At 46.8% G+C, this 12,715-nt stretch overlaps 1 protein-coding gene across 3 annotated transcripts in view; it reads right to left on the bottom strand.

Annotated features, from left to right (window-relative positions):
* Positions 1–367: 367 nt before the first annotated feature.
* The window catches only part of cnot4b (CCR4-NOT transcription complex, subunit 4b), a 36,854-nt gene continuing 24,506 nt past the window's right edge, over positions 368–12,715 (bottom strand). For 2 of the 3 annotated variants that reach the window (XM_012841380.3, XM_012841381.3), the window contains exons 12-13: positions 5,128–5,400; positions 368–2,881 (exon numbers count right to left, since the gene is read on the bottom strand). In XM_012841380.3, coding sequence (XP_012696834.2) covers positions 2,571–2,881; positions 5,128–5,400 — 584 coding nt within the window. In that variant the 3' untranslated portion in view covers positions 368–2,570. The remainder of the gene's footprint in view (positions 2,882–5,127; positions 5,401–12,715) is intronic. The other variant, XM_012841382.3, reaches the window with a different exon arrangement.

Genomic DNA, 12,715 nt, shown 5'->3' with positions numbered 1-12,715 from the left:
TCTCGAGGGAGCTCTCGCCAGCCCGAGGGAGAATGGCAGGCGGCCAGTTCTCAGACGAGTGCTTACGCAAATGAGGAGGAGGTGCCCGAGTGCCATGGTACAGGGTAAGGAAAAAAAAAAAAAAAAGATGAGAACATCTCAGGACAGACCCATTGGAACACCAGAGCGCGCGCTCTCACTCACACACACACACACACACACACACACACACACACACACACACACTTGTTAATGTCTATTTCTATGTCATCTGTCAGCTAATGCATTCAACATCCTCAGGGATAATCCTCATGTCTCAGGTCTTCAGTGAACTGCACTGTCATGCAGAGAGGGAGAGATGTGAAGAAAGAAAAACTCAACTCATTTATGGTGTTTTCTCTTTTATTTAAGATTCAGTTTTTTTCTTTTTCATTTAGGCCTGTGGCGAGATACAACTCCTCCAGCTCTTCGTCTCAATCTTTTTCGTACTGTTTAGCATTGTGTGTCAAATCCATGGTTAAACGGCACTGGATTCCGTCTGACAAATTAACTGACTTATTCCTCTTGAATACTGTGGAATACTGAACAGTTGGCAGAAACCTACACAGAGAGAAAGTATCTTAAGTCATTAAAAGAAAATTGAGAGGATGAAACAGAGAGGGAGGAGGGAGAGAGGGGAGAGGAGGAGGGTAAGATGGCACCCTCCCTCCTCCGTCGGGGTGCCCAGGTTTTGCTTCTTTTTTTTTTTTTCTGCCATTTCAGCAGCCACTGCCTCCAAGACCACAGCCTGCCCAGGCTAATGAGACCGCTAGTGAATACCAGCGTACAGACAGACCACAAAGAGAAAGGGAGCATGATCGTGTTTAACTCTGTCCTGACCTTTCACGAGAATGAGAAGTCATTCATCATTGTAGTGTCCATACCAAACACCATTCCTGTTACGTTACGTTTTTTTTGTCCTCTGTTCATCTACAACAACCGATTTCCTCTAATACCCCAAGTCGTCCATCCTATTATACGTTTCCTGCTGCCCTTCACTACATTCACCTAGCATTCTCTTGGTGTCTGTTGCTATTCCAGTCCAGGTCCTTTGGGACACCCGAGACGAGGCTGCGGCCTGGCAAGAGCTCCTTAGTGCTCCGTGTCCTTGTGCTTGGCCCATGCCAACCCCCCCCCTCACCACCGGGGGCAAGTTCTGATGAGCACCACACAGTGGTGCACCTTCATCCTACGCCTCCCCCTTACGATAAACAGAAGTCACAAACCCCTGTATGCCAAGGTCCTTTTTATCTTAAGGCACCCCACCCCCCCCTGCCCCCCCCCCCCCCCTCCTGGCCTTGCAAGACACTACCCTCTGATACAGAGGTCCATAGTGGTGTCACAATGAGGTTCAGGGGAGCGTTCCACAACACTCTCTCATCCAATCGTATCGCTTCAGTGGGAGGGTCTTGGGGCTGAGGGAATGCATCCAGAAGCGATGCTTCCTCCCAATCCGCACACGGGACTTGGCACAGGAGTTTAACCTCTCCAAAAGGCCTGCCTACCATTTGGGCTCATCTCTATCAGACAAGACAACAACATTCAGGACCAAAGAGATCTCTTCGTCCCGTTAGCAGTACACACGTGTGTATAACTGCCAAAACCCCTCAAAGTGCTTTTGCATTTCTCAATCCTCTGCATAATTCCTTTTTCACTTCTTGATTTTGTCTTTTTTTGTGTAATTTCTTTTCTCCTTTTTGCAGTGACATGAAGACCGTTAAAACTGATATCAATAAAACAAACAGGTGCCCATGCCATCAGAGAATCAAAATTGTGATTGCTGCGGAACTCAACTTGATTAAGGCAGAAGAAGCTGAGCGTCTGACCCACAGGAAGTAGCTGCTACTATGTGGGGTGGTGGGCAGAAAGCAAACAGGGATTCTCATGTGGCTTTCAAGGCAGGCTCATCTTCTCCCGTCTAAACTTTCTCCATCAGCTCTAGAGATTCTCATGTGGCTTTGAAGGCAGGCTCATCTTTCCCCATCTAAACTTTCTCCATCAGCTCTCAACCCGTTATCTCCACCATCCTTAATGGCTTCTTTAAATTTAAATTTAAAAAAACAAAAAACAAAAACGTAAATCAGTTTTACCTTTATCAGTTTGAGTCCTACTCAATTCTATTCTGATTAACAACACAGTTTAGCCATGTTAAGCAGGTTAAAATATGAACCTAATTTCCCCTATGGGCTGACGGTGCGGAGAGCCAGGCCAGTGGCCGTGCAATCAGAGGTTGATCTGATTGACTCTGGAGGGCAGCGCATAAGGCCAAACGAGTCAAACCTCGACATGTTGGTCTGATTGACTCTGGAGGGCAGCGCATAAGGCCAAAAGAGTCAAACCCCGACAAAAAGACAGAAGAGATGAAAGAAAGGATGAAAAGAAAAAGAAAGAAGAGCTCGAGACACCAGGAGGAAGAAAAAAAATGATATATAATCTTGTTATTATTACTTTTGTTAATAGTTTTCTGTACTGATTCGGTTGTGTGTGTGTGTGAGTGTGTATGTGTTCTCTGTAGGGTTGGGATGGGGGGGGGGCGCGGTGTTTCACAGTTCCTAGTGTCGGTCCATGCCAGCGCTCTGTAGCAGATCTGTAGCGGTCTGGGCTGTGGGTCTGAAGGAGCTCTGGAAGCCTGGGGGTGGTGAGTGGAACTGGGTGGGGGGGTTGGCCGTGGCCGGGTAGGGGGCCCAGCCGGGTCTGTGGAGGGGGAAGGCGAAGGGCACACTGTGCGGGGGCTGGAGGGGGCCGGCGGTCAGACTGCTGGAGGGAGCGTCCATCTCGGTGAGCGCCTGCAGTGACTTGAGCCAGTGGGGCGGGTTGTCGTCCTGGAACGAGTCCAGACTGTTGCCCGAGGATGCCGGTATACCTGGGATTGGGGAGAATGGACAGAAAGAGAACAGAATGAGAAGATGCAGGGAAAAGGTGCGAGAGATTAACAGGGAAAGGGCAGGTGGGTCGTGAGCAAAAGAGGACAAAACATACACAGAATGAAGACTAGAGTTACGAGACACATTCCGCCCCAAAAAAAAAACACACAAGAACAACAAAACAAACAAATCCCTCCAGATGAGCCATGAAATGTGCCAGACTGTTGATCACATGACATGATCACACGTTGTTTTCCCAGAGTGCCGTCACCCTGACAACACCTCGACTCTACTTCAGCAGCTGCCTCCAGATCTCTCCGAAGGCGTCCTGAAGTTGCCCTTTAGGCCCCAGCGCATTTAAACCTGTCCATGGGCCATGGTGGAGTGGCGCTCATTATCACACAGGTGCACAGGTATAAATCACCACAGGAGAGGAGGGTGTGTGTGTGTGTGCAGGGTGGAATGTGGGCACACTCTGCTGCCACACTTCGGAAAAGCTTAGCGTTCCGGGACCCCGGAGCTTTTGCCGTGGGCCATTAATTCCGCCCAACCTCCGGTGGATGAGTGATGTGGACGGGAGGCGATCGGAGAAGCCAGACGGCAAGGCGAGCGTGACTTCACTGCTGATCAGTAGCACACCACCCCCCCACACACACACACATACCCTCCCCACACACACAGACACACACACCCCCTCCCCACACACACACACACACACACACACACACCCACACACACACACACACACACACACACACACACACACACACACCGCACCTCCTTCAGTCCCCACCAATCTCTCCTGAACTCCCCATCCCAAATAAACCACAATCCAACTCTCCACTCTGCAGACCTGCTCAGGCACATTATTATTGGACAGCGGTTGGAGCAACAGGAATGTGATAGGTACTCGATTTTATGGTCAATTATCCACTCCAGCAGAGCCCTGATGTGAACTGGGCCCACTGGTGTTCAACCCCTGGATTTGAGCACATGACCTCACTCTTTGCCCTTTCAAAAGGTTTTTTTTTTTGTTAAAAATCAGTGACATTTTAAGTGAAAAGGGCACTTAAAAAGGAAGGGGGGAAAAGAACGCATTTGGTGGAAGTGAATATTTCAAATGGCTGGTTGGATTTTCTTTGCGTCACTCCTGATGCAAAGCGTCCTAAACTAAATGAACAGTGGGATGGACTCTGTTACTAACGAGACTTTTCAGCACTTAGCAGAAATATTTTGCTTTTGGTTTCTTTCCAAGCTAATTTTAACCCATGGTTTGGTCCACTTGTTTTTATTTGCCACTCCTTGGACCCAGTAAATTACGAAATCTGATGAAACGAAACACACACACACACACACACACACACACACACACACACACACACACACACACCACTGCAGCGTTAATCATGTCTAGCCACACAGAGGGGCGGCACAACTACCGTGACCTAGATATAGCTCATGCCACACACAGAAAGACACACACACACACACACACACACACACACACACACACACCAATTACCCATTACAAGTCACTGTGATCAGCATTACAGAGGTTTGGGCCTTTTGCCATGCACGGCGAATGAACCACACACACACAAACACAGCATTAAATCTGTTTGGCCAAACACATTGATTGGCCCGGCTTGCTTAATTGGCCATCCCAGTGGTAAACTTCCAAAATCGAGCAGCCCCTACGGCTTGAGCCTGCCCCAGCCTTCTCTGTGTCCGATTCAGCCTGGTCTCCAGTTTCCATGGCAGTGTCAAGCTCTGTGCCACAGTAATGATGGCAGCTCCAGTCAGCTCTCACCCTAGGCTACATCCCTGTCTAGCAAATATATCTGTGCCATCCCAGACCTACCACCCCATAACTGTCTGGACACCCCCCCTATAACACACACACACACACACACACACACACACACACACACTCTTTGCCCTGTTCCTGGGCCCTCCTCGCCATCAACCACACACCCCACTATCTCGTCCACTGCTATCCCGTGATATTATTGGGCATCTCAAAACAGAGATCCATGTGCGTCCACATATAAGTCACTGAAGGCCCTAACAAGATGTCAAACTACAGGCAATACAGTCAATCAGTACCAATTGTGCTGTGTCTGTGCCCCCAAAAAAATTTCCCTGTGTCTGTTCAACCCCCTTCAAGCCCCAATATAATCTTCCTTTAGGCCCCTGAGTGTCTATCTTCCACCACCCCCTCCTTTACTCCCAGTGTCTTGTTTACCTGTGATAATGGCGGGGTCCATCCAGCTGGCTGTGCTGTCCCAGCTCAGGCTGTGCGAGATGCCTGAGGTGCTGGATGGCGCCCCCGTGTGGTTGACGCAGATGGAGGAGGAGGAGGAGGATGAAGAGGAGGAGGAAGATGAGGAGGAGGAGGAGGAAGAGGAAGACGAGGAGTTGGGCAGGCCGCCAAAGTTGATGTTGATGTTGGGCAGGAGGGCGCGCAGACCATCCTGCCACTCTTTCACATTTATGCTCTCTACCGGGCCACTGCTTTCTGCAGGAGGAACAGAGGGGCGAGAGAGAGAGAGAGAGAGAGAGAGAGACAGAAAGGAAGAGATAGAGACAGAGAGAGAGGAAGAGAGAGAGAGTGAGAGAGCGGGAGGGAGGGAGGGAGAGAGAGAGAGAAAGGGGGAGAGTGAGAGAGAGGGAGGGAGAGAGGGAGAGAGAGAGAAAGCGATAGTCAAGCATAGAGACCAATCCATCCACTGACAGACATTTACGTTGTCATTTGGATCTGCAATAAGCAGTTTGCAAAACACTTGCATAACGCAGCAAGCAAGCTAACAGTTCTTGGCCATATTATGAATTCCTATTAGAGGCCTGTCCAAGTCCCACACAACCCAGGTCACGTCAACTTTATCATGGCTTAGATGGGAACAAATACACAAATCTGCACTTACACTAAAATTAATGATTACATATCTGAATAGCATATGCACCACTTTCAACTCAACTGATAGCATAGAAAAACCATTTTGAAAAAGCCCATTTTTGGCTATAAACTGCCTCAAATGCTGCTAGTAAGCAAAACAAGTGTTTTGTGTTCTGGTACTAGTGCCAATGTGTACAATACATACAAACATATAGTGCCACTACTGTCACATAACAGATATATTTAGTTTTGGCTATATATTTCTGTGTCTACTTCAAGAAGTCTGACCTAAATGGGAAGCTGATGTCTGGTTGCTAGGCTCCGGTCAGAAGAAACAAACACACTTAACGTCTATTAAGAAGCTAAATGTGTGAAGCAGCTCTATAGCAGCATGGTCTAATATATGCTCTGGATGTTTCCCTCCTCATCTTCACTGCTCTTCACCCACGCCCTCAGTCAATTACTAAGAAAGGCAGGTATTAACTAAAACCCGACAGATTAGTCAAGGCTGTTTTCTCTTTTCTTTCTCGAGGCTGTTTTATTTATGGTTTTCCTCCATCCTCCAAGTTTCAGTTCAGTATTGACAATTACCTGAGGACTGAAGTTTGAAAAGTGAGACAGCCAGTGAGAATGGGAGACGGAGGGAGTCTCGCACAAGGAAGAGAGCAAGCTGTTGACATGGTGTCTAACTCCACTCTTGACTGCAGGACGCAGGAACGCCTCCCGCAGGACCACTAGCTGCTTTCTTTGTCCAAGAAACACACACCCAGAAACACAACACAGACACACACACACACACTCACCCATACGCACAACCAAATGACCAAACACGCATCGACATCCACAGACAGACACAAACACCCACACCCACACGTAACAGACAAAGCTGCTGAAGACAGGGATCCAGAGGGACACCTTCAGGTGGATAAGGAAGGCGGCCTCGGGCTGTTGACGCTGCACCACACTTCAGTCGTGAAGCGGCGGCCCTTTCTTCCCGATGTGTCACACCTGTCAGCCCGACAGCTGGCGAGCGCACCAGCCAACCCTCAGAGCGCACGCCCCGTCCTCAGTCACGCTGAGTCGACTCGCATTTCTCACGGCCACGGCAGAGCGCACGAGATAAAACAAAATATATAAAAAATGGCCTCTTACGGAGACTTCTCCGTCTCTAGAGCAGCCCTACGGGGCCGGTCCGTCGGGGAGGGCATGGCAGCACTGAGCTTAAGCAGTGCCAGTGCATGACGGTGGGGCAGGGTTTCAACGAGGATCAGCAACCGCACCGCAAAACAAAACCCTTCAGCTCCACTCAGGGCTGTGTGCCAAACACAGACTAGATCACAGAAAACGTACCTGGCCATTAAACTAGAGTGGCTTACAGCATTCAGTTTTTGAAGAAAAAAAAAAAAAAATTATATATATATATATATATATATATATTAGTGCTGTCAAACGATTAAAATATTTAATCGCGATTAATCGCATTTATGTCATAGTTAACTCAAAATGAATCGCGATTAATCGCAAATTTTTATCTATTCTATATGTCCCTTCGTTTATTTATTTTTTCCATAATTTTATTTTTATTTTAATGCCCTTATCAACATGGAAAAGTGGATTGGCTTGCTTCATGCAAATGTTTTATTTTATTGAAAACCAACATTGCCAAACAGGGCGGTACAAAATAAAATTATAAATATAACATTTCAGGTAAACAAGGACTCAGCCTATAGTGCAGTTAAACCATGGCTTAATATTTTCTTTTTTTCAAGTTTGCTGGGAACATAGCAGTCAGGCCTCTTATTTCAGAAACAATGAACCATAACAGTTAGGTTACCAATAAAAGGTAAGCCTACTACTTCTTCGCTTTCAGCCAGCTGCCTGTTGACATTTTCAGACAACAGTGAAGCTGGCTTCTTTTGCACAACACAACTTTTAAAAGTAAACTTTCCATTCAGAAGCTTTTTATCATCCATTTCGCCGTATCGCGCTCACCATTCACTCAAACCGTAACGTTAGCCTACTACACAGTTTGCAAGGCCAAAAAGAATGTTAATCTAAAAAAAAAAAAATCTCTTTAATCTCGCGATAAAAAAATGTACGCCGTTAAAATGGGTTTGCGTTAACGCCGTTAATAACGCGTTAAACTGACAGCACTAATATATATATATATTAGGGCTGTCAATCAATTTAAAAAAATTAACTAATTAAATCGCACATTTTTAAATTAATTAATCGCGATTAATCGCGATTAAAAGTTTGTTTTTCTTCTTAAGACTAAATCTTATAAATAAACAAGTAATCACTTCAGACAGCGTGTATATTAGAAACGGTTGTTTAATTGTATTTTTTTTAAACACAATGGTGCCCCTCGATGGTAAATCGTAAGAATTTCCCCTGAAGCAATTCGAATCACCTCAATCAGCCCACTGTCCTCAACTATGTTGATAGGCCGACAGTCACCGGCAACCCAAATGGTAACCTTTTCACGGACTGGTCTAGTTATTTTCCTAGAGAAGTCATGGAGTGTGGGTTGGCGATCATCTAACCTGGGACTGCTTTCTGTCGGGTGCTTTGCATTAAGGTGATAACTTAAGCTGCTTCTGTGATAGCTCAATTCAGCTTGACAAATGCTACATACAACTTTAGTTTTGTCGATTGTTCCGTCATTTTGACTCTTAAACAGAGACTTTCCGCCCAACAATCCCTCAGCTCTCTCCATCTTCAACTACTGCAGTGGTTGTCAAACTTTTTCTGTCATTCCCCACTTTGAACAAGGGGGTTATTCAAGCCCCACCTGTCCCTCATCGCTCCCATAAAATAGTAGGCCAAGCCCCCTACTTACGAGCTACATTGCCCGAGGGGACATAGGTTCAAGTCTGGCCTGATGTAATTTCCCAATACTCTCCCCACCTCTTCTCCGCCTCGCTTCCTGTCATAACTTCATGTCCTATCCAAATAAAGGCATTAAAAAAAAAAAATTATTATTATTATTTTTTTTTAAGTTGCGTTAATTGCGTTAAAATATTTTATCGCGTTAATCGCGGCCGCATTAATCGCATAGATTAACGCGTTAACGCTGACAGCCCTAATATATATATATATATATGACTGTATTTGGAACAGATAATCTTACCAACAACCTTTCACGCAACTACGTGGTTATTCCTAGGTTCAGTTTATGTGACTCATTTGTGCCTTTCTCAGTCAGATAATGTGGAGACCATTAAGCCGACACGAGAACGATACATGGCCTTCATTATATTACTGGCTTTAAAACGTTAGCCAAACATTCAGTACAAACTGAGCAAAGCTTAACACGACTAAGAGAAGTAAGCGCTGAACAAAGGTTTGCTGCTTCAAGGACAAGACATCAAGAAAGAGCAAGAAATATATGGTACCATGACTTGGGCTAATTAACTCTATCAACAAAAGCTGTGTACTTCAATATCACTGAGTATATTTAATTTTATAGTTCAATATTCTTTTTCAGTTTATTTCCCCTCCTTCTTTTGAGGAGCCTCGGCTCCAACATCACACAGTGGGCATAATCACGAGCACAATGACTATGGGTATATGGCTATAGCAGGCAATAAATGCTCATCAAACAGCAACTTTAGGTTTCCCCTTGTTACTAGCCTGTCTAGCATGCCTGCACTATAATACACGTGCTGCGGTGCCGTTATAAACAACACCATCACCAGTCCATCCCCATCAGCATCGTCCAGGAGGGGGGAGATTCCTCCTCTAGCATCAGTGATTGGCCTCGCCTGGGTCAGGGATGATGGACCCATTTACATTTAGTCATTTAGCAGACGCTTTTGTCCAAAGCGACGTACAAGGAAGAGAACAGTCAAGCTACGAGCAATATAGACCTAGTGTAACAATAAATACTATTTTCCATAAGAAATAGGTAAAAGAAAAAGTGCATGAATGTAACTGCAAGTTAAGTACTGGTAGTAGTGCTAGTTAGGAAGGGAGGTGCTCTCTGAAGAGTTGGGTCTTCAAGAGCTTCTTAAAAGGTTGAGAGGGACGCCCCTGCTCTGTTAGTGCTAGGCAGCTCGTTCCACCAACGTGGAACTACGACCCCTCACTACCCCCTGGCAGTGTGCTGGGGTCAGACGAGTCTCCTGGAGTAGGTTCAATAAGCAGCTCCCAGGATGAGGGCGGCTCTGATATGAGTCCACTACCAGATCCTATCACAGGAACATGATGCCTGATGCTGTTTTAATATGAGGGTACCAGCGCACCAATCAGGCCAGAGGTGGCAGTGCCGCCTTTATGAAGCCTCGAGCTGGCAACTGTTTTCATGAAAAGTCAGTGTACTGTGTAGGGCTCGGAGAATGCACTCCAATCCAATTACAGTGTACAACATTGTCCCTTTCAGACATCAACATGGCTTGCACAAGCACACAGACATCACAGCGTACACTAAGCTAGTGTCTGCTAATGGTAAATATTTAAAAAGCGTCGTCTTGTTTTCTTTTGCGCAGGACAAGTTGCCATCGCTCACTGTTATTTTCAACTATGGGCATGAAGAGGATATTGCCTAGGCACATTCTATGGTGAGACTTTAGCCTGGCAGCCAGTTCCGGGATATGGCTTTATCCGAAGGAGGGCTAGTTGCTCGCCAACAGGGGCCTCTCCCATCAATGGCTGCCCACTCGTTTAACGAGCGATTCCTCCTGTTAGGAGTATGCCAGCTTCACTGGCTCTAAATTGTTAATGAGGCGTTTGCAGAGAGGGGATATAAAAGATCACCCGCACACACACTGAGACAAAGACAGACCCATGCACACACACAGTGAAACACAGACAAACACACTAGCTCTAAACTGCAGGATAAAACAAACACACACACACACCCACCATTTCTGCGTGTAAACAGAACCTGGCTGAGCTTTTCATGCACCATATGCATAAGAGAAGAGAGTCTTTGTGCATGTGTGTGTGTGTGTGTGTGTGTGTGTGCACACGCTTCAGAGAAACAGACAGTCAGACAGCCAGAGTGTTTGCCTCCTGGTCTATTTCTGTAGTCTGAGGTCTGACTGCTGGTGAATAATACATCTTGGCCTCTCCTCCAGGTCCGACTCGGGAGCAGAGGCTGCCCGGCACACGCCGCCCTTCCATCAATCCCTCCAATGCCAGTGATTTCATCAGCAAAGACGAAGAGGAGGAAGAAGAAAAGAAAAAAAAGCTTAGAGGTGAGAGTCTGGCGTCCGGATGGATCCTTGATGGCAGACCCCTGAAATATCAGGGGGATGCTGGGTAAAGACGGAGGGGGCAGAAGTTCCAAGGTCAATGGAAAGGGCTTATGGTGTGAGAACCCGTGAGAATCCAAAGAGCCCTTGGCAACTGCCAAACAGGTAGAGGTGCTAATCTGGAGTGGGCTTTTTGAGAAGAGCAGCGTAGGAACGCTCCACTGGTGGCTAGAGCAGCACTGATCTCAGAACAGGCAAACACCCAGCACCCTGCACACTCCACCCAGCACCCTGCACACTCCACCCAGCACCCTGCACACTCCACCCAGCACCCTGCACACTCCACCCAGCACCCTGCACACTCCACCCAGCACCCTGCACACTCCCCCTGCCAGAGAAGAGGACGGCAGCTACAGGACGGGTCATTGGTTCAGGGCCTGAGGCCACATCACAGCGTTTTTGTTTTATTTGAATAACGCAAAGTCAATAGTCCAGTGATGCGTTTCCATCTGCACTGACTGGCTGAAACACTAGCGCATTCTGACAACAGTGTAAAGACAGGACTCCTTTATGTCACAGGGCACACTACATGATGGTCACCCCCACAATCACCTCCGTGGGCCTCAGAATGAGAAAGAGACTGCTGTGCTGTGCAAAAAAACAAACAAACAAAAGAAACCCTCTACAACCACTGCTTGAACCCCACAGCCCTGAAAGAGGGTAAAGACACGCAAATGCAAAGTTCTGCCAAAACTAAGTCACTGGCTTGGAGCACGGCTGCGGGCAGAACAACTCTTTACTCAAATGAAAGGGGGAGGGGGGGGGACATGAAAGATTCACCCTGGAGGAAAGTATAAATTAGTCTTTGTTACACACACAGTCTTCTGAAGTGCGCTCTCTCTCTCTCTCTCTGTGTGTATATGTGTCGTGGACCATACAGACAAACTCTACAGAAGATTGAAAACCACCCGTCTAGCCAAGCCCTGTTTTTATTGTTCTCACTCATAAATCCGGAGGGTTCTGGAAACCCAGCCAAGAGCAGGAGGCGGGCGGGAGGTTATGACTTTGGTAAAATGTCAGCAGGTAGCCTTTTCCTCCTGTCTGAGGCGTTGCTGATGTACCCTTCAGAACTTATGACTTAAGGTCAGCTGACGGGGGAGGGCTACAGCCCACTCATCCTGACGGCAACACTTGGCATTCGCCAGAACCCCACGAAGAGTCCACTGCCAGAACCCCACTGCCATGGAAACAACCGGAGGATGTCTACTCTTATATACTTCATCATTCAGCCAGGACCAGAGGATCCACATTCTGCACTGACAATGCAGCAGAAAAGCGTCTCATGCCCAGGGACCTACAATATGCCCTTGGAACCAAGAGTAAGGCAGTGCTAGAGACATGATCCGAACCTCCCATGACTTAGCCTTACCTGCTAGGTAAGTAAGAAGTTAGAAGACCGTAGTTTGCCTAGCACACTTTAGGCAAAAGCCAGACAATATTGTTCTCACGAGGATACTGCAAACCAGCATATTTTGTTCCAATGGTGAAATGTCCAGTATAATACATGCCTATTTGATGGTCTATAGATTAAAACATTCATTACTGACAAGGGTCTGAGATATTTAGACACAGACATGGTGTCGTTATTTTCAGGGCATGACACAGCTATATTATTCTCTGTACATCGCCATCACAGTGTTTGTGCCCTGACTGTGATGGCGCTTTCCAATAGAAGTGTC

Source organism: Clupea harengus, chromosome 16 (genome assembly GCF_900700415.2).
Source record: "Clupea harengus chromosome 16, Ch_v2.0.2, whole genome shotgun sequence".
NCBI lineage: Eukaryota > Metazoa > Chordata > Actinopteri > Clupeiformes > Clupeidae > Clupea > Clupea harengus.
The sequence above is the reverse complement of the archived record's forward strand: the minus strand, read 5'-3'. Positions and strand labels throughout refer to the sequence as shown.